The sequence below is a fragment of the Falco punctatus genome (assembly GCF_963210335.1).
Source record: "Falco punctatus genome assembly, chromosome: 3".
NCBI classification, from domain to species: Eukaryota; Metazoa; Chordata; class Aves; order Falconiformes; family Falconidae; genus Falco; species Falco punctatus.
The window spans coordinates 28,611,798-28,633,079 of record NC_137582.1 but is presented as its reverse complement, the minus strand read 5'-3'; the positions used below and the strand labels follow the sequence as shown (position 1 = coordinate 28,633,079).

Genomic DNA, 21,282 nt, shown 5'->3' with positions numbered 1-21,282 from the left:
TCAGTATCTTGCTGCAGAATCTTCATGGTGCCCATGTACAGGAGCATTTCCTGACTCCTGCGATGTCAGCAAGAGCAGGGCTGACATTTGTGCTGTGTGCTGCATTACCCCTCTTTTGGTGCTTTGGAGAACATGCTAGGACATATGACTCACTCAGACTGGTAACTTTTCAGTCAGAAAGAGCACATTTTCCAGTAAATCTAGCTTAATTAAGAGTTATTTCAAGGTCAGATCAAATGCAAACAAGCGTTTTCTTCCACAGCATCTAAAAATTAAGAACATGTTGTCAAAAGTTTGTAGAATGGTATGTGGGGGAAAAAGGTCTTGAGGAAAACCAAACCAAGACAATCTTTTTATTTAAATGGACTTCCCACAGATTTTCCCGATACCCAGTATTTCACACATCTGCATGCCTATACATCTGTTTGCATGTATTAAAGAACAACAGAACCTCTTCAAGACACTAGCCAATGCCCTGTCTGAAGTGTCCTTCTACAAATCCACACAGATTTAATCTTTATCCCCAGACTAATTTATTTCTTATCCAAGAGACAGATCTAGTTCATGCCTCTTAGTTAAAATAAGCATAACTTTGCTTCTGTACAGATACAAAAGCCCCTCTCTCTCTCACATCGAGGATCATCTCCTGTGCTTACCCCAGTACTTTACTACTTTCCTCAAACAGGAAGGAGCAGACACTTCCCCACAAATACCTTTGGCACACATATTTCAATATGAAACATTTTGTATGTGATAAAACTATATGTGCAATGTGGAACAAGCATGGGATGCAAACATCAGGGTGAGGCAAAGACATTACTGACTCAACAAAGGGCAAGCAGGTCACTACGCAGCCTGTTTGCTACTCAGGACTCAGCAGTGCCAGGGGGTGAAGGCAAGTGCAAAGGCTCATGCAGTACAGTAAGCACTTCTAGGCGTGGGCTGCTCATGCTGAAGCTCCAATGCAGAAAGGACATGGACCACTTTATGCATCTACTTCTGCCGGATTCTCCACTGCTCCTCCTGCAGCTTTCACAGCCTGGGTGCAGGCCACCTCATCCACTCTGGCAGCCCAGGCTCAGAGACACAAAGGTCACTTCACCCTTCTGCCACTTAAAGGCAGAGTCACACCTTGACGCACTCTACCCTGCTTGCCACCTCACTACTCAGCAGTCATGCAGGAAAGAAAAGCATGATCCAAACTTTCAAGCTATTTCCAAGCAGCCCGAGTTCTCCAAGAACACCATGCAACATATTAGTAGGCAGATTAATTTGAGGCTCTAAAAGAAAGGCTGTATCAAAGAAAAACCCATCTAGAAAGGTCATATTAGGTATCACTGTTAAATACTTAAACCAGTGCTTTCCCAGTCTTCTTTTAAAAACTGCTTTAATTTATCTTATTTGACACTACTGAACTGCAGGCACAGCTTGATTTCATGGCCTTGGGGACAAATTCCCTACTTTCTTATCTCCAACTTTTGATTATTGTTCTCTTAATACGGCTACGACACAGCAAACCTAAAGAACTCAAATCGTTGCATTTGGGGATTTCCCCTCCCCCCTTTTATCACACGTTTTTACCCCAGAAGGCAGAGGCAGAATTGTCCATGCCAGAAACTCCATACATTGTTCAATGTTATAAATATTTGTGTTTAGCCTCTTATCAGTGAAGTATTGTTGAGACCAAAAAAATTTACTTACGTAAAAACAAAAGGAGGAAACAGTGCAGTCTGTAAGGCAGGAGAAGACAGTACTAAGTGAAGAAATACAAATACAGACATGCCACTAAAACAACACAAGTGAATCCAGCACAAGTTAAATACAAATACAAACAGAAGAGCATTTATTCAGTGTTAGCATTAATCCATTTAGTAAGTGTACAAGGCAATCCCATTCACTACCAAAATGGACAGAAAAATACTTTTGAAGAAAATTTCCAGCAATGAGTCCGAAGAGTTCGGATCTTCTCCCAGGCTGCTATTTTAGTTTTGGAAAAGGCAGTAAAGTCAGAGTCTCATCTACTCAAAACAGACACCAACATCAAAAAAACCCCCTGTATTTTGGCAACAGTTCATGTTCTGTAATACTTTTCACATTTCCTACTCTTTTGCTCCTGAAATTCAGGGAAGATACCATGTGACTAGAATCGGACACTTTCTTTTATCCCTTACTACTGCTTATTTGAACCTTCCCTTAATGCTGACACTGTTACCTGTGGTAGAATCTCCTCATAAACATCTAGAACTGCTGCCTAACCCCCACTAGCCTGTCCCAGTAGCTTGAAACACAGTTCAGTCAATAGAATAACACAGAATAATACAGAGCTGGTGAGGGATTTTCTTTGGCTTTTCGTTTTGATGAAAAGAACAGTTTAAAAAAAAACAACAACCACACAAACAGAACAAAAAACCCCACCATAAAACCAACAAAACCCAAAAGTAAACAAAACCCCCAAGAAGATACTCATTATATATTTGCTCCATAGGAAAAAAACCACCTAGATACCTTTTTTCCTCCTAGTTTTCCATTAGAAACTTAAGTGATTTTGGTGTTGACCTCTGATAAAATAATCTGAACCCTCAGCAAGCTCTCAATGGATTTGTTGTTCAGCTAAGCAGCATAGGACATGAAAGGAGAAAGGGTGAGAACAGAGGACCTTATTACAACATATTTGAAAATAACAGCAGGTCAGGGGACTGAACTGTGTGTTAACATTGAAACAAAAATAGAATAGACATCCTTGAATAAAATTCTTCAGAACAGGCAGAAACCTTCCCCCCTGGCCAGCACACAAAAGTCTGAAAATAAGGGAATTTGCCAGCTGCACCTTTAAGTTCATAAATAAGAAGCCCAACCGGGTTTGACACTAAAATAATATTTTTGGAGCAATGCTGAAATCTTACTCAGCTAGACTTCTGTTTATGTCCATACACAGTGGAACACATTTCTAAGTTCCTATGAACGAATACTGAGGGATGTTACAAATGTGCATTCCTTCATTGCATGCACATATGGTAAGTGTGTTGCGAGTGCCGAGAAGCAGAGGCTGCGTGGTCAGAGACAGGGGCTCTATTCAAGAAAATGCAGCCCATAATCAGACCAGCTTTGATTCCAGGTAACACCTAAAGATTTCTGGGTTACATTTTACCTACACTCTCTCAATCACATACACACCACAGCTTTCCTATGGTATTCAGTCCTCAGCCCCATGCTTGCTCTTCAGAAAGAAAACCACCTTACATTTGAGTTATTTGATAAAGGAACACTTAAGAACACTGCTTTTTGCCTGATACCAGGCACTGCTTGGCTCTATTTGCTCAAGTACTCAAACTTTTCATCTGTCCTTTCACCAGCACCTGAATCCTTTTGTTCATGCTAATAGCTGTTGTTTTTTCCAGTCTGTGTTGCTGGTAGGTTAGCCTCCTAGATCACCAACTCCAAACCTCTGCTGCTGCAAGAAAATAGGTCTCAATTTTATTCATAAATGCATAGTGACTGGCTGTCCTCACAGCCACATCCTGAATACACTAAGTTACTCCATGGGTGCCCAACAGAGACAGTTTGTAGTCTCAAATTACATTCAAGGATATAAAGGAGTTGCATTAAAATGATACTGATAGGGATGTATGTACCTGCTCACGCCGTCTTTCTCCTGATGATAAAGAAGACACAACACAGCGACAACAGTCATCTCAAACGACTTCTTGAAGAACTGTGCCATTTATCTTTAGGGGCTGGAGGTAGTGGGGCAGATATTGAATCTGTCTCTTCAGCGTGGTCACTGACAAAGTTTGCAGAGTTTGGAAGGGCAGAGGGACGGGGAGGTTATGTGTTAGGTTGTTCAACTCTGCTACACAATACTGTTGGTAATTATTTCAGCAATGTTAGTTTTGAGCAAGAGATCCACCGTGCCAAGCTGCTTCCCCATGTGTCAGGAGCCCTGCTGTCCCCTGGCAACTCCTCCCATGAGATTAGGTTGCTGGGGAAACAGCCAGAGCATGCCTGCTATAAGGAGCAAAACATTAACAACTTGTGCAACAGGCAAAGGTGGTGCTGGACAAAGACAGGGGCCTGGAAAGCTGGGTTAACCTGCATGGGCTTGTCCCCCCTTGAAAAGTTTGCTCTGTTAGATATGATCAGGAGGATATAGCTAGTTGGTGTGACAGTCCTGATACAGAGGAGTCGCATTCAATACTGTCAGGCAACTGCAATAAAGCCATGGTCTTGGCACACCCTTCACAATCCCATTCAGAAGCAAAACACAGGACAAGGACAAAAAAAAAAGTCTTAAATCCAGCTTGATTTTTCTTTTGCATCTTCTATTTTAGTCAGTTACATACACAAGTATCTTCAGCTAGAAGCTTAAACACTGCTGGTTTTAAGACAAGCCAAGAAAATGATGCAAGCACTAGCAGACTACTTAAGAGGACAGCTCTATGCTCTTTCATAATGAAAGATAGAAGTGAAGGTGAAAAAAATCATCAGTAGAATTTTTAGGAAAAAACCACCCTAGTCCGGCAATCTCATTCACTTCTGGTTTCCCATTTTCTCATTCTATCAAACCTGAATGTTTCCATTATGAAAGCTGCACTGATTTTACCTGCAGACAGACCTGTGCTCAATGAACAGCTGTGGTGGCTGAGAAGTGGCTGACTGCTCCCTGTCCACCACCACCTGCCAGCTCCCCCACATTAGCTGGTGGGTCACTTGTACAGGTGTGCACTAGCTTGTTTCAGGTAGCCAAGACTGACTACGCCAAGCCAGTCCGTGTCATTGACACTGAGCATGTTATTTCATCATTTCAATGACAATTTATTCAATAATCATTCTTCTTGCAATGTAACATGAACAGCAGCAAGTTTGGGGTAATGCCTGGTTTTAACATTAAGTAGCAGTAACACTGCAACCCTATGTTTTCCCTCCTAAGCAACATGTAGGATGCCGAGTGCTGCCTACACACCTTCAACAATGGAGAAGAACAGTACAGAGGTGCTTTAAAGATGAACGTCACTCCATGTCTTTCGATCCTGTTACAGGAATTTTGTCACTCTGCCACAAACCATCTCACAAGTGACAGTATACTAATAAATACTGGAACATGCACAAAGCCAGTTTGAGTGAGATTCTTTAATAGCCAAAATGAATACTTACTCAGCCGTCACTTACACCAATTAAAGGTCACTGTGCACAGCTAATGACAGTGGATGCACTCCTGTCTTTCACACAGTTATTTCGTCTCTCTTAGGAGTTTGTTCTTTACCAGAATGAAAGAACACATAAAGCACTCTTGCTATTTGTATTATGAAGCAGTAATTTATGTAAGTGTAATCATTTTAAGTTTAAATTGTAAACAAAAAAGCTGTAGAACTACTGCCTTTGCCAAGCAGGAAGCCTAAACATTGTGTATGAAAATCCATTGTATTGTGGAACAGAAATTTGAGTTAATTTTACATCTTGAGAACATGCTGACCTTGCACTAACTAAGGTATAATTCAATGCCTACCTTGAACTCAACAAAATAACTGACTTCTTTTGGCAACACAGTCATCAAATGCCTTAACAAGCGCACACATACGTACATAATCCAAAAATCAAGTATTATACATGTACTTACCAAATCACCCTTCTTCACCAAAAGGGCATACAGTAAAGAAACTTACAATCAGAAATGATGCCGTATATTTTATGTTAAGAGAAAACCACAATACTGGCATGCCAAAAGACATCTTTAAACACTGCAAACATGCATTTTGAAGAGTTACTTCCTGCCAGAACTTTGTAAAAAAAAAAAAAAAAAAGTCAGTTGACACTGTTGAGGGCAAATTGCAGGCACTCCTGATGGATTTAACTTTCTTTAGCAGACCTGTTATCAGTCTCATCAAGACTAGTCAAGACTCAGCAGTAATTGTTAGGAGTAATCTGTAGGGCTGTAACAGGCATGGGATCAGAACTAGAGAGACTGGTTTTCACAAAAGAAAATCAGGGGCTTTTCATTCACTGTCTTGAGCACTTCAGTAGGTCTGAATTTAAAAGACTGTAAATAAACCGTATCTTTTTATTTACAAAGCATATAGGAAAAACCTTTCCAGAATTTGTTAGGAATATTTCTTCACACCATTTTCTATAGCATTTCTGAACTCCCCTTACATACCTTGATCAAATATAGCAAGTGAAGAGCTCTCAAGTCACAAAACAGTCCTTCAAAACATTCCCTCTCTCCAGAACAACTCATTGCAAGTGAGGTTACAACAGCACTAGCAGCATGCCAAGCACTTGCCAGAAAATTAAAGCATCATCCCCCTCCCTGAAAATGCTGTTGGGAGTCATGCTGCACACACCTACTCCAAAACACTACCATCCATAAGAGCCACAGCAAGTGGAGAGGAGGTAAGGGAAGAAAAGGGACATATGGCATCTTGCGGAATTCAGACACAAGAGCTATATCCAGGCTCCAGGCCTGCCAAAGAAAGAGCATACATGTCATGGACCACATTAAAACTTATTTCAAAAGTCATCTAGGTTGGAACCACCAAAACACATGCCAGATTCTGCCCATCACTACAGTTGCAAGATAAGAGAACATGACATTTTCACACCAGTCATCAATACACTTACCAGTCCAAAGCACTGACACTACCAAAAAGCATCTACTGTTGCAAAATTCAAGAATGTGTGTAATCCTTCTATTGAGCTCTGACAAAGACTTTTCTGGGAACTGTTTAGAGGCAAAAGATTCATCAGATATGCCACAGGATATAAAAACAAAGCAAATAGTTCTTTCCATGTGAGAAACAAGTTCGTACATGGACAAAACAATACTATTATTACTGCCACCCAGGCTTCACAGAGAGCACTCTGTCATTGGAACTCACTGCTTTACAAGACAGACCAATGCGCTAAGAACACAAGGTAAGGAAGACAGCAAAAGAAGCATCAAGGAGGCTCAGGAGGTAGGATAATATTTCAACTCTTTCACAGAACAGTATTTGGCTGAAAAATTCAAAATTTACCTGCTGTAGCTTTCGGAAAAAAGCTATGAAGACATCACTGTTGGTAATATTTGAATCCAAAGTAACTGAAAAACAGGAGGAAAACGGGGAGGGAGGAAACCAAACTTAGCCAAAAGGTGAGAAACATGGCTACCGTCCAAAACCAAGATGCATACAACATGACTGTTGGTTAAAACATCAGTGCTACTTTATTCATCCTTTGGTTTCTGCACAGCTACCTTTACTACCCTGTTGTTAAATCACTGAAGCTATGAACAGTGCAAAACACATGTAGTTTTGCTGTTCTCCCAAAGCAAGTCTACAGTAAGGTTCTTGGCCACGTAACTCCATGGTCATTCATGGCCAGTAACTCTAAAAGGAGCTGCTGAATACTCAAGTGAAAAAGATAAATCACTAAATAAGGTTCTAAAGACTAATCTTGCACTTCTATTTTGTAAATCTTGGCACAAAGTATCTGAGGCCAGAGGCTACAAAACCTCTTTAAGTTCATCTTTTCACACACCCTTCTTTTTGGGTAATTGAAATAGTAATTTTTTTTTATTTGTGGCTTACATGAAACTCGTGAGATTCATTCTAGGGATCCTGCAGACCTGGTTTATAACACAATACGTGGCACCTGAGATTTAAATTTTCTACAAGCTCTTGTTGTAACTCTCACAAGTCTGCCTAGAAACCCTTGAAGGGAAGGGGCTTATATAGAGCCCAGTTCCATACTACACTTCTACTAGTCCAAGTGCCTGTCTTTTTTGCCTCCCTCTTTTAGCCACCAGCCATGAGTTCTCACACCCGGCCACATGTCAGCTCTGGCAGTTGTGAAGCAGCAGAGATGGGTGGCTCAGTTCACTGATCCAGAGGAACAGAAAACAGTCAGACTACCGGCTGCCACCAGAAGGCCAAGTTGGGTCAAGTTTAAGTGTGAAACTGTACCCTTACATTTTGGGAAAGCTACAGAAAGGCAACCACCTCAGAAATAAGAGAAATGTGATATGCTGCTGTTCTAGAGCCAGTGAACCAACAGACAGGACAGATCTGCAATGCTTAGCCCCAGCCTTTTAGATACATCCTTGCTCAGTATAGAAGGTAAAGCGCTCTGCAGACAATTGTAGACATATCCTCAAATGTTTAAGCCAAGCTTACCATTCTGGAGATACTGCTCCAGCTGCGACTGTCTCTCATCTGCCATAGACTTGGTCATTGCCAGGTAATACTTCGGAGGGAAAGCAGGCACAGCACTCCCAAAAAGCTGCCTCAGCTACAAAACACCCAAAGGAAAGTTCCACATCAGTGAAGAACTATTCATAGCTTCCAAGGAGCTTTCAGTGCTCTCTTGTTTTGACAGCGAGACATGATGACCTACAAAGGACATGGGGTACCTACCCAGCACCTCCCTGATGGCCCTCAGGGCCTACAGCAAGGGCAAAGCCTTTGACTGGGCAGCCAACAGATGACAGTCCAAGTGAGCAACCTCTTTTGAAGAGTTTATAATTCTTAGTCTTACCACTTCTGAGCCCGAAAAGTAGGATTGTATCAACCTTATCAGCTAGGTTTTATACACCTCATGGACAAACAAGATATGGTTACAGAAGTCCTCTCTTCCCAATACATCCATACAGGATTGCTTTGATCTATGCTCACAAAACTACTTTAAGAACTGGCTACTTCTGCCCTTGACTTGTGCTGCCTCAGAGGCTTTTATTATTTTGTGCATGAGAGGTAGTAACTTTTATCAGATCATCTCATATTGTCAAAAGAAAAAAAAAGAATACAAAAAACCTCCAACAAAAAGCAGAGAATCTTTCAGGAATGTAAACTATCTGAAAGTTTGATTCTTCCTCCAGCTGTATCAGCTGGCTAATAAGAGCCTAATATCTCTGTACAAACCCCCACCTCATTTATAAACATGCCTGAAAGGACTAAAGAACTGCAATTACATTATCTTATGTTAACGCAAGATAGCTCCAATATAGGCTTGGGCAGTAGTTAGTCACTTGGAAGTGTAAAAATAATCTGCTATAGGCAAATTATTTCAAGAGGAGGATAGGCTATGTTTACCTTCCCAATATGCACATTACTAAACACAGCAAAATCAGTGAGTTTGCCTGGAAACATTCATTCACCTAAATCAAAGCAATACGGCATCTGACCAGTAAAATGAGACTCCTACAGTATGCCGAGACATTAATACTAATTAAATTTTAAACACCAGTATTCAACTCAGCAATCAGTAGCACTAAATCATACGAAAGATGACACCTTCCCCTCTGGCCCTGGCTGCTCAAGTCCTTCACATGACTCCAGCAGCTGAAGCTTGAAGATGAGAAAAGTTTACTACTGCAAGAATTAGCAATACCCTTTCCTGCCTGTTGGCTGAAAACAGGAGAGAGGCGCATACTCTCACAGCTCCACATTCCCTACATTGGCAACACACCATCATTTGTAAGTTCTTGATTATTAGATATGCATGAATTGCTCTGAGATACACAGCATAAAAGGGTTAGATAACACTACATGCTTTGGTTTTATGTGAAGCTAGCAGTAATAGCTACTATAGAGTGCTGTTTATCTTCAAAGTCTCTCACATACGTGATCTTCCCCCAGGGACTGAAAAATATTATCTCTGCTCTACAGGCAGGCAAACTGAGGAAATACAGCAAAAAAAATTGCCAGAAGTCAGAAAGCCAGAGCCACACTGACAACAAGGAGGTCCTCTCTCTTCCTTCTGTGTTCAGGCCATGCCTCACCTACAAAGTGGTGCCGCCTGTTATCATCAGTTTGCACAAGCTAAGACTCTGGCCTACTTAAAATAATTAATTCATCTCAGTGCCAGCTGCTTGGTAAATTTCTTGAAACACAATTGTGTGTCCTCAGGATATGGGCTACAGAGAAGAGAAACTTCTCCCAACTGATTGGACTTTTTCACATCTCAAAGAATTGAAGAAAAATGCCAATAAACTTTAAGTGCGTAGTTGTGTACAGTGCTGAAAGCCCACCAAACTATCAGCCACCAGCATGAAATTTCATTCTAGCAGAATGAAACTAGCCAATATTTGTCTTCACAAACCCAACAGCCTAAGCTACATTTTAAATTCAAGTCAACAATAACACTGTACCTGGTGGTGCCAGGTGCCAGCTGCCTGCTGCCCTGTCAGGCCAACATCACCGTAAGAGATAAGCTCCCTACCCAAAATCTGCTTCTGACTATTTCCACCCCCCACCATGGCTCTGGGTTTGTTTCTGCAACCTAAAGCCATCTGCAGAAGATGCATCTCAGCCCCAACCAGGGTGCCCTGGGCATTGCCATTTTCTCTGGACTGAACCTACTTGACCAGACCTACTACCAAGCCATCCTGCTCCACAAGCTGTCCAAGGGGAAGACTCCCATCCTTTGGCCTCTCTACATCCTGACTGAGCAGCTTCTTTGCAGACCCTACATGCAGCTCCTGCCAACAACACGCAGCAGTCACCTGTGCCTTCCTGCCTCACAGCTCACAACCCAGCACTGAGGCTGCACAGCTCCACTTCCAGCTCACCATCACAGAGGCAGCTTCAAGAGCAAGTAGCAGGAAAGGCCACAGGAGGCTGGATCACAAGAACAAGCTTAAATCTGACTGTGCTAGAAGCCCAGTAGAAGAGGTACTTGCCCTTCCTCCAAAATTTCCACCTAAAAGAGAGAGAGCAGTTTCCCTAAATAGGGAGTTTTAAGCTTTAAGAGCTAATTTTTTCAAAAAGGGGAGCAAAGACACGTGCCATAGTTGGTGCTGTTTCTTTTTCATGTTTCTGCAATAAATATTTCCTTTCTCAGCAGGAGACATTATATTTTTTAAAGTATAGTCAACCAGAATTTATTATCTCCTACTTAGTCTAATCCCATGGGTTTGGGTTTTGGTGTCAGGTCCTGCCTATGCTGTCTAGACAAGCTATTTCACCCAGGGCCATGCTCCATCACAGGTGTGCAGATGTCGAGGTCAGGCACAGCACCAGAAACAAAAGTGCTAGCCGTAAAAAATAGAGCAGCATTATAGCTATAAAGCTATTATGTATGGATTATATACAGAATGCACAGGCCTCTGGGCATTTCCTTCTCAGTTACACGATTAAATACTAAGAAGAGGAAGAGACACAATTTTCAGATTAAAAACACTTAAACATCTTTCATGTGAAAATAAGACTATACGTATGCAGAAACTGTCCAAGAAATCAAAGGTGTGAGACTCTTCTAGTACATGACTGGCTAAATGAAGTTTAAAAAATGTTTTCCATATTTAATTACTTTTTCCCCCAATTGTTTTATCGTGATTAACAGATTATTTTTTTTTTAGAACTTTTTTCCTCAACAGGCTTTCATACCAATCACAGATGCTGCAAACCGACTCAGTAGAGGTTGTGATCACGACTAGAACCCACCAGTGCTGGATTTCACTCTCAACCCTACAGGGGGCACTTCCTGTTTACCCCCTGCCTTGAAGCAAACCAGTGAATACTTCGACAATTGCAGGAAATAATCTGTTCCTCTCAGTCCCACAACAGAACATAGGTTTATTATGATATGTGTTTAGAGAGAGGGATGTGCTAAGCAGCTGCCAAAATGAAAAGCCAAATGCAAACGTGGAAAAGGTGGAAACCAGGGGAAGTCTGTCTTCAGCAACTGTTCAATTTCAAGGGAATCCAGTAACATTTTTAGAGCACAAACCACTGTCCAGCTAATCTCTAGCCACACTCTAGAAGTTTCTGTCACTCATATGTTCTTGCAAAAGTGCCTTGCCTCTCCATAAGCAGAATAAAGACCCGCAGCTCCATTAGGGGTGCTCTGGTCAATGTGCAGTCCCCACAGAACTACAGCCAGAGGAGAGCATGGCTGCAGTAGAGCTCTGCCTAGCTGTCCTTGTATAAATCTAGGGCCAAAGCTTAAATCCTTAAAACACACATCCACCCACCATTGACACTCCTGCTGATGCTGCTCACAGTCATTTGCAGAGAATGGCTACACAAATCTTAGTTCTTCTGCAAGTGCAAATAAGGAATGCTGCCCAACATGCATGGCATTCATCCCAAGCAACGGGAGACTGGTCCTTCAGCTGTCCATCTCCACAAGAGGAGAAAGGCTAAAGATGCATTGCTCTCCTCAGCATTTCTGCCAGCCCTGCCTAAGCAACCCCTTCTAAGCGAGATCTCAGGATATCATTCTTGGTTGGTTGTACCTCCCTCTATACCATCTGACCTGGGTGCTCAGCGTAAGGCTGAGAATCCCATTTGCAGGTAAGGCACCTAGAGGTAAGGAAATGTTGCTCAGAGTTAGTATACCTACATCTCTCCATTCAACAGTGTATTCAAAACCTCATACACTCCATCACCTACACTGCCCCTGAACAGCTGCTCCCTTCAGACAGGCCTTTTGTAGGGAAAAACTGCCCTGGGATACACCAAGGAACAGAGCTTGGGAGTGTCAAACAACAGAAGCGCTCTCAGAATATAAAGTGATGGATAGCAGGAAAGTGCACAGCAAGACAAAAAGGGGCAGGTAAGGCACAGCATCACAAACAAAAATTATGTGTCCTGATTTTGTATTACAAGTTAGGAGAGGAACTTGTAGAAGTGGAATAGCAGTGCTTTAGAAATCGCCACCTTTAAAGAGATCAGAGGCACAACAACATCACATCCAACAGGAGTCAGAGACAGATCCCTCCAGAGTAATGTTCAAGAAATACCATCAAGTATAATTACTCAGAAGTCTGTCCATGGGGGAAGCTTATTTCCAATTCACATCCTGCATCCATCACAGAATTGTTGCATCTATGGGGCTTCGTTGACACCACGTGTGATCTGGTCAAGAGGGTGAAACTACTGTACCCTGGAGTTCAAGACTTCTTATATGTGTGCCTTTTTCTACCTTCAGAGTATTTCAAGCAAAATAATCTATAATTAATTGTAGCCTGTTCTGATAAGTAACCTCACATAAGTATAGGGAAGACAATTAAGGGACAGCAATACAGCTGTAAGCTTCAAGACCAAGTATAGCAGCTACCAACAGCAGGAATGAAGGAATTAAAAATAAAAATCAGCTAATGAGTTGTAAAGCCCAGCAAGAGGCAAACTGTCAGTTACAAAGGATGCAGAGAAGGGAAAGGTTTTGCTGAGAGCATTAATGGCGTTAAAACCTCTTGAGCACAGAACAGTAAGCCTTAAAGAAAAAGCAAGCAAATATATAACCTGGTTTATTAGTTCAGATATGTTATCCAAAATGCTTCATGAACCAAAGCAAAAATATTACTGCGAGAGCTCCCACAGGGAAAAGAATTGTAGAGCTGGGGCACAAGAGCACATCTCAGCAAACATGGCAGCCCTGATACTGACTCAACTGCCTTTTAGCTGTGCAGCTCCAACTGCTTATGAAGTCACACAAAGATGTGAGAGATGGGCCTCCATCTGGGGCCACCTGGCTGAAAAACTACTCCAGAGTGGTCATATAACCACAACACAGCACAGCAAGGAGGCTGCCAAAAGAAGGAACACCTACTAACCCATTACCACGGGAAGCATTCATCAAACAGGGCCCTAAAGTAGGGCTGACAAGGTAAAATAAGGCTGCTCAGCAGGGATGACTGCATGCCCAGACTGACAGAAAAGCTGGGAGAGATTTTGCTTTGAGTCAAGGAGTGGCAAAAGCCAAAGAGATCAGGCTAGTGAAGAGAAGGCTGGTAGCCACGCAGCTTCCACAGAAGAGCTCAACATCACATGCTGCCTTTTATCTTCCTAAGAAAACCAGAGGAAAGAGAGAGAGGTGACCCAACAGGAGACAAAAGCAGGGGTAAACAGGCACATTCACCCTGAAAGAATCCACTTCATTTAGCTGGGGCCACATGTTATCCCTTGACACTCACCATTCCTCAGAATACTCCAGGCCTGTATTCCAGCTGTTTTGTAATTGCCTAGCAGTTGCCTGTATTCGCTTAGGCAATTCAGGCCAAGGGATCCAACACTCGGTTAACCCTTTGCTTGTCCAAAAAACCCAGCAACTGACCGTGCAACTTGCCTGCGCTGACCTCTATTCACCTTCTACCGTTGTCCACAGCTGTTCCAAGAGCCCAGCGAAGCAGCTGCACCTCCCTCCCAGCGGGGCTCCCACTTGGAGCCCAGAACTGCCGCTGCTTGGCCGACGTTTCCCACGAAGCCAGTTTACCACAGCCCTCCTGCCACATCCCTTGGCTTTTTTTTTGTGGATTTGCCTCCCGGTCGCTGCTGGATCTCACCCTGGCAACACAGGTGCCCTGCGAGCGGCGGCTGCGCCCCTCCGACAGCACGGCACGGGGGGGCCGGGCAGGGCGCACGGAGCCAGCCCTCAACGTGGATTTTGGGTGAAACAACCCATCGCCCTCACCGCACAGCGGCCTGTGAGGGCCGGGGGGCCCCTCCCGCCCCACAGCCTCCTCAGGGGCACAGCCCATCGCCCACCCGCCCCGGCAGGCTGCCCCCCCTCCCAGGCTTTTCGGGGTGCCCCCCGACCCCGCCAACCCCCCCGGCCAGCCCTCACCTGCGCGTCCCAGCGGCGGAGCTGGCTGTACCGCGCCTTGCCCAGCAGGAAGCCCTCCAGGCACACCGAGTACAGCTGCAAGCACAGCGCCGTCAGACCCCCGCCCGGCCCCGCCGGACCCCGCCGCCCGCCTCCCCGCCCCGTGCCCACCACGTAGCGCCCCCCGCGCCTCTCCCGCTGCTCCTCGGCGGTGGTGATGCTGAAGTGCAGCTTCATAGCGAGACCGGGCCGGGACGAGCCGGACGGGACGGGATGGATGGGGCGGGCCGGGCCGGGCCCAGCGCCTCACGGCAGCGGCGGGGACGGGGGCGGCGCCAGGGGGCGCTGCCGCGGTGCAGGCCGCGGGCTGGGGCGGGACGGTCCCTCAGGCGCAGCCTCGGCGGCGGCTTTTATTTGCCGCCCCTCCAGAAAAGGGGCAACGTGGAGTTATTCATGGTTATTAATGGTTATTAAAGGTTAATAAGCGCCAAGCGGTGCGGGCTGGGGAAGCAGCCCGGCGGGGTTGAGCCAGGCACTGAAGAGCCGGCATTGAGCAGGGCAGGAGGCGTGAACAGCTCGGGGAAGGGGACTGTGGATAACGCACCATGAAGTGACCATAATTCACTGTTTTTCGAGGAACAAGAACTAGGGGCCATTTGGTGAAAGGGGTATGCATCAGATTTATAAGAAAAGAAAGTCGTTTTTTGACGCAGTGCCTCACTACCGGTCAAATATACTTAAAATGGCAGGTCCACCTCTGGCCTGGGGCTTTTGTTTATCACTAACTACCAGACAGTAAAGACAAGTTACGCTTGCTGTATTTCATGGCTTCCTTAGCGTATCCCTGGTACCCCCAAAGGAAAGGCGCTGTGGGAGCTGGGCCTTCCCGCCTGAGTCGCCGTGGAAGCCCTCGCGGTCTCGTGCGAGCACTGCTGCCGGAGGCGTGCAAGGAGTGCATCAGCATGGAAGTGATGCAGCTGAAATGCCTCCCTTGCCAGCTGGGGCCTGACACAAGTGCAGTACTCCGGCCTCACCAAAAGGCTTCTTCCTCTTCAGAGGAAGAAAATTATTTTGGGAAGGCCATGATTCACCAACTGACCTGGGGAAAACCCCTTCCCAGTGGAACAAGGTTTGTATGTGTTTTTCAAGCAAGAGGATTAACTGTGGGCATTCTGGAGAAAATGTAGAAGAGGAAGTAAAATAAGATTGTGTAACATGCTTGATAATTTGATTTGTTTTTCTTCTTCATTTGTGCAGCCAAATATGACCAGTTTGACGACTTCTGGAGCACCCACACAACTGCTCTCCTAACAGAGTCACCTGTGTAGCTCCTGGGGTCACAGCTGCCCTGTTGTACCTGGGAGATGAGGCACCTGCATCCTGGCGAGCTCTGCAAGAGCTTTCCTTCCACTCCTGAGAAACACAGTGTGCATCTTTGTATCCCAAGTCACTTCACAAATTCACATCTCCACTTGTAACCTGGGAGGCAAAGTGGCTGCAGAATGAGTTTGATGGAAAGATGTCAGGTGTAGGCAGACAAAAGAAAGATCTAATCTCCAGGCCATGGGCAGGAATTTTCCACTTCTGCTGTCATTCCAGGTTGGTAGTTGCTTCTCATCTGCCTGAATCTGGTTCCCCTCTGCAAAACTACAGGAGGGGAAACTGAGCTACCTTTGGTGGCAAATCTAACAGTGGCAAGAGACAGGATCAAGCAAGCTTCCACTTACAGATGTGACAATGCAGTATCTTTGTGGCCCGCTTTTTGAACTGTAATCTCTGTTTTATGTTACCTGCTGACCAAGTTTAATCTAGACCACATGTAACCCAAGGTCCCAGTTACTGCAGTGTGACACAACCAGTTAGCCTGCCCAGAGCTTCATTTTTGTTTTCTCAGCACTCAGATATCACATGGAATGTTTTCAAGTGTACTTAGAGCTATAAAAACATATGTATGTCTGGACAGCTATAGTCAGCTGGAACATGGGATGTTTCTTCAGCAGGTTACATGGACAATAGGAGACTACTTGGCACAGAGATACTGCTTTTAGTACTTTATGTGCAACAGGCCCATTATGTTGGCCTAGCTTAGAATTTCCCTTTTTCCTTAATGATTACATTCAATCACAATACAAGTGAGAAACCTAACTTTCAAATTACTTTTTGAAAATATTCTTCCTTTCTTCTTGTTGCCCATGTCCTTCAAAGGGAGCTCCAACTACAGGTGCACATCGTGGTCTTAGTGTAAAACATGTGTTTCAAATTTGTATTCACTTAAAATGCCACACCCTAAAGATCTGTAACCCTGCCAGCAGCATTTTCATTTGGATACAGCTACTTTCCATCACTATTGACTACATCCTACAGAAGGTAAGCAGGACTAAAAGTTTTCCTTCGCAGACATAGCCATACCACACGGACTCACAGTTGCCTAAGGAAGAGTGTTTAGGCTGCTGATGTGCTGAAATCTCTGCCAGCCTCGTTGAGGAATTTTATCTTGTGTTTTTTTTTTTTTTTTTTTTTTTGCATGGGGCATTTTATGTGCTCCTCCTGGATTGTCAAATGAGGAAAAACCTGTGAAGAAGGGAGGTGGCGAGCGAGATGCTGATTTGTGGCTCAGAAGGAACAGGATCCCAAATGCAAATGGTCACCCAGTGGGAGTAAGTGTACAAGGATTCCCCAGATTTCAGGTCTTTACACGAGAACAGAGTTGTCCTAGACTCGCCTCTTTTGCTATCAGTTGAGCTACAGATCCTCTTTAAGTCAGTGTGCTGCCTTTGAAAACCATCAGAGAAGACCTGCAGCATTTCCCAGCCAGACCTTGTAGCCTTCCTATGGCTTTTCATTGCAAAGGTGGTGTAGGGCTCTTAGCCCTTTACCGTGATGTTGATGAGGTAGCTAATTGATGTAACTGCACATAAGATGTAGTATTTCTCTTTGTGAGAGACTAGTTGATCAAAGGGAAAAAGGGAAGGAGGCAAGGGAAACAGGACAGTTTAATTCAAAGTGCCCATTTACATCATAAAAACTAATCTGAGAGAAGAACTGGGACTTTTTTTGAGTAGCCACCAATTCCAGTAAATCCAAGCCTGTGCTGGATTTACTTGGGAGGCATTTCTACCCTCGAATCACCTCTCAGGGACAACTCATGTACATGGGAAGCTATGAAGAGTTCACTAGTTTAAACTGCTCCAGCAGGGAATGAAAATGTTGCTTATGTACAGGGAGCAGCTCCAACAGAAGGATCAGTCATAGAAATGGAGCTTCCTACTTAGTCCCAAGTAGGATGGCCAGAAACACGTAACTATGGAAGCCTAGTGAATTGTGGTCTCAAGGACAAGTTTGTGGCATTCTCTAGCATGTCAGTTTGGATCAGAACTCCTGGACCTATTGAGAATGAATACAAATCCTAGCTGGGTTTTTTGGGAGTGTGGGGTTTCTTTTCAGTTTTTCCAAGCAGAATTCAGAAAAACTTTTTGCCAAGAATCCTAACCCAAAATGGTAAGCAGCTGTCTTTCAACATCCAGTTGTCCATAGCAATCATTAACAATGCTCCAGAGAAGGAAATGCATTCAGGTGCAAAGACTGAAGGTATAATTCATTCCAGGGCAGACACCTCATCAGTGTAAACTGGCAACTGTAATGACATTGCTTGACTCAGGAACATCTTGATTTCTACCACCTTGCCCCCTCCTCCCCCAGGACACGGTGGAATCCCAATTTCCTAGACTTCCCCAGAGCACCAAAGAGAATGCATGCAACCCAGATTACCTCTGCGCCAAACCTTTGATAGTGTTGCCCATAAAGCCACATTCTGCTTGGGAAAGTGGACAGTGGATGTAGTACTGTTCATTCAAATTGCCATTCATTGCTGGAGCAGGCTTTTGGCTGCTGCTAAACTCTGAAGCATTTGCTGTGGTTAGAATGGAAGGCAGGGAAAGGACTGAAAGAACGAAATACCAGAGGATGCAGCAAAATCAGCTTAGTGCTGGGTGCCTGCAGGGCAGTAGAGGATCAGCGTAAGCCTCTGACAAATGCTAGAGGGAACGTGTAGCAGAAGGAAGTGACTGCCAGTTAGGCTGCCTATTAACCCAGGGGAACAATGCTCTACTGCTATTGAATAAATTGATTTTTGTGTGGTGCATTGTTTTACAGTAGGTACTCTGAAGATACATTGATAGAGGCACTAACAATAAATTTACTATCGCCAAGATTTAAAAACAAACGAAAAAAAGGACATTGATCAAATAGGCATCTGTGGTATACAGCGGGGAATTACCATGTCATCAAGAGTGGGAAGAAATAAACCCAACCAACCCAGGGTTTTGTTTTCTTAAGCCATCGTGATCGCCTCAGCAGAATTGCCTCAGTGTTCCCTTCCATCACAAAAATTACCTAGCATTTCAGGCTGGCACAACACTGGTGCTTGACACACCCACAAAAGCCTTGCACAGAACCCCTCTTTTCCTCCTTTTTCAGTTTCTCCATATACAAGAGGTACATAACTTGCACAGCCTTACAAAACATAAAAATTAGCTTGGTTATCTCCAGCAGACATATCACCTCCTACCTGGGGAAAGGAGCAGAAGTGAGGCGGGCTCTTTCCTTACTGCTAGTGCCCTGAAAGCCCTGCAAATAGTGAGGTCTTTACATCATCCCTTAGAACTTCCATTAAACCTTCAGTTTTACCCAATTCTTCAGCAGTTCTATTATGGTGCCAAGTATTTTTAGGTCTTTAAAACAGTCTCCAAAGCTTTAATGTTTTTATAGTTGGCACTACACAAAATTAATGTTGTACATTTAACCTCTTATATACGTAACTTGTCTGAACCACCTCCTTTGTAGGATTTACCATCCAATTTCAGAAATTCTTAATATTCATACACTTCAGCAAGATTGAAAATTAAAGGCTAACCCAGCCTGCCTCCATTGGGACAGGACTGAACCTAAGAACTGAACAAGCTTAACCTAATGCCTTTATAGTGAAGTGGGGATTTTAAATGGGATTCATTTACACCAGATTAATTTCACCTCTCTATGCTAGGCTTATTTCTCCAATTCACTTAACAGAAAAATCTCAGGTCTGAAAATCTTCGCACAAGGGGAAAAATAAGGGCACTTTTGAATATCTTTTGGGGGGGCTTCAGAAAGCATACTGAAGAGCTGTTAAGACTTCAAGAACAGGTCCTCATACAACACGGATTTGAAAGCTTTCCAGAAAGGAACTCACCAACTCCTTCCCTGCGATTCTGTAGAAACTGCATCCTTTACATACAGCCCGGGCAGATTGCAGCAGTTAAGTCACACCTTCCTCATGACCAACAGACCTGTTCCTTTCCCCCATCCCAGCCTGTCAGGTTTTCCTCTCTTCTCTGTAAAAGGAGGACATGCCATCTTCACTGCTTTCTTTCTCCCCCTGCATTATCAATTTTGATTAAGCAGCCTACAGAGCCAATTATGGGCTAAACTGGGTAGCAAATGCCCCCCATTCTGCAAATCTGCAGAAAGCACTCCCTTAAAAGATGTGGAAGAAAAAGCAAGGCAGCAACTGTAGGATAACCCATCTGTAGATGAACAGCTTCAATGTATCTGCTGACACAGCTCATTACTCTCTTGATTGTGCATTTAACAGTTTTAATCCTGCAAAACTCTTCACCTCGATCAGGTCCTGTAACAAATTAAACAGCTCATGTGCTAGTGTTGGCGCTTCTGACTTTTGCTGCCATCAGTCATTTGCTTGGATCTCTTCTTAGTGACTAATACACAAAGCTGACCTGAAGGTCCCATCAGCCCCAAGTGCAGACAGGATTATTTTCTATGGTATTGTATACTTGATCAGATTTAGATCAAGCAGCAATTTATTTTTAAAAGGCACACACACCTCCTTCAAATCTATTTTTTAAATGACAGTCAAATATAAGGATGAACCAGGAAGGTCTCTTTTTGCAGAAGCAGCAGATTCCTGGAGCCAGTAAAACTGCTACTTATTTCACCATTCACAAATTTGATAAAAAAACCCACAAAGTTTTGCACAAGCTCATTGTATGCAGAGTTCTGTGATACATTACAACTGGAAGTTGCTGAAAAGACCTTTGTAGTGAATAAGGAACGGCATTCAATTTCAGATCACTTCCTGTTTTCAAATCTGCTCATTTAAAGCACCCTAACTGTATTATTTTTCAGTAACAAGTCAATAATGTAGTTACCAAAGAGCTAGCTAAGACTTTCAAAGTTGCCTCTGTCTAGAAGGATTTGCTCAGCACATTAAAAACCCCAAAATGTAGCAAAGCTAAAATGAAACTAATAGGTCTCTTACTAAGAGAGAAAAAAAGGTAACAGTAGCCATGCTACCATGTTATTAGGAAACACAGCATGAGAAATAGCTGACTCAGAGGATTAAGCACTCCTGTCCACAGAAGGATTTTTACTATGTAAAAAGCATGATCTTTTGGTTACTATTCATTGAATTTTTAATACGTTACCACTCAAAGCCTCACCTTTTTTGTTGGAGGAATGCCTTGTGTTCCTATGTTGATAATTACGGAATTTTGCAACACTTGCCTATTGCAGCCAATCCTTGCTCATTCACCTCTATCCATAACAGGCTGCCTCCATCTCAGGGTTCATTAGTCATCTAAAGACGCAGCCGGAGACTTAGCAGAGACTGTTCCTTCCACCAAAACCTGTGAGAATGCGCACCACAGGCAAGTGGTCAAATGGGATCGTGTTGGTAGGCTACACAATTCCAACACAGGCCTTTTGTAGTAA

General features: G+C 43.8%; 1 protein-coding gene across 11 annotated transcripts in view; it reads right to left on the bottom strand.

The window, feature by feature from the left end:
* Nucleotides 1–21,003, bottom strand: part of SNX31 (sorting nexin 31) — a 37,557-nt gene extending 16,554 nt beyond the window's left edge. For 3 of the 11 annotated variants that reach the window (XR_013926538.1, XM_080378064.1, XM_080378067.1), the window contains exons 1-6: nucleotides 14,689–21,003; nucleotides 14,539–14,613; nucleotides 8,148–8,262; nucleotides 7,011–7,075; nucleotides 6,616–6,715; nucleotides 1,702–1,730 (exon numbers count right to left, since the gene is read on the bottom strand). Coding sequence is in view for 10 of the 11 variants with exons in the window: in XM_080378064.1 (XP_080234190.1) it covers nucleotides 1,702–1,730; nucleotides 6,616–6,715; nucleotides 7,011–7,075; nucleotides 8,148–8,262; nucleotides 14,539–14,613; nucleotides 14,689–14,754 (450 nt within the window). In the remaining variant the exon portion in view is untranslated. The other 8 variants (XM_080378065.1, XM_080378069.1, XM_080378070.1 and 5 more) reach the window with 6 other exon arrangements.
* Between the last annotated feature and the right edge of the window lie 279 nt (nucleotides 21,004–21,282).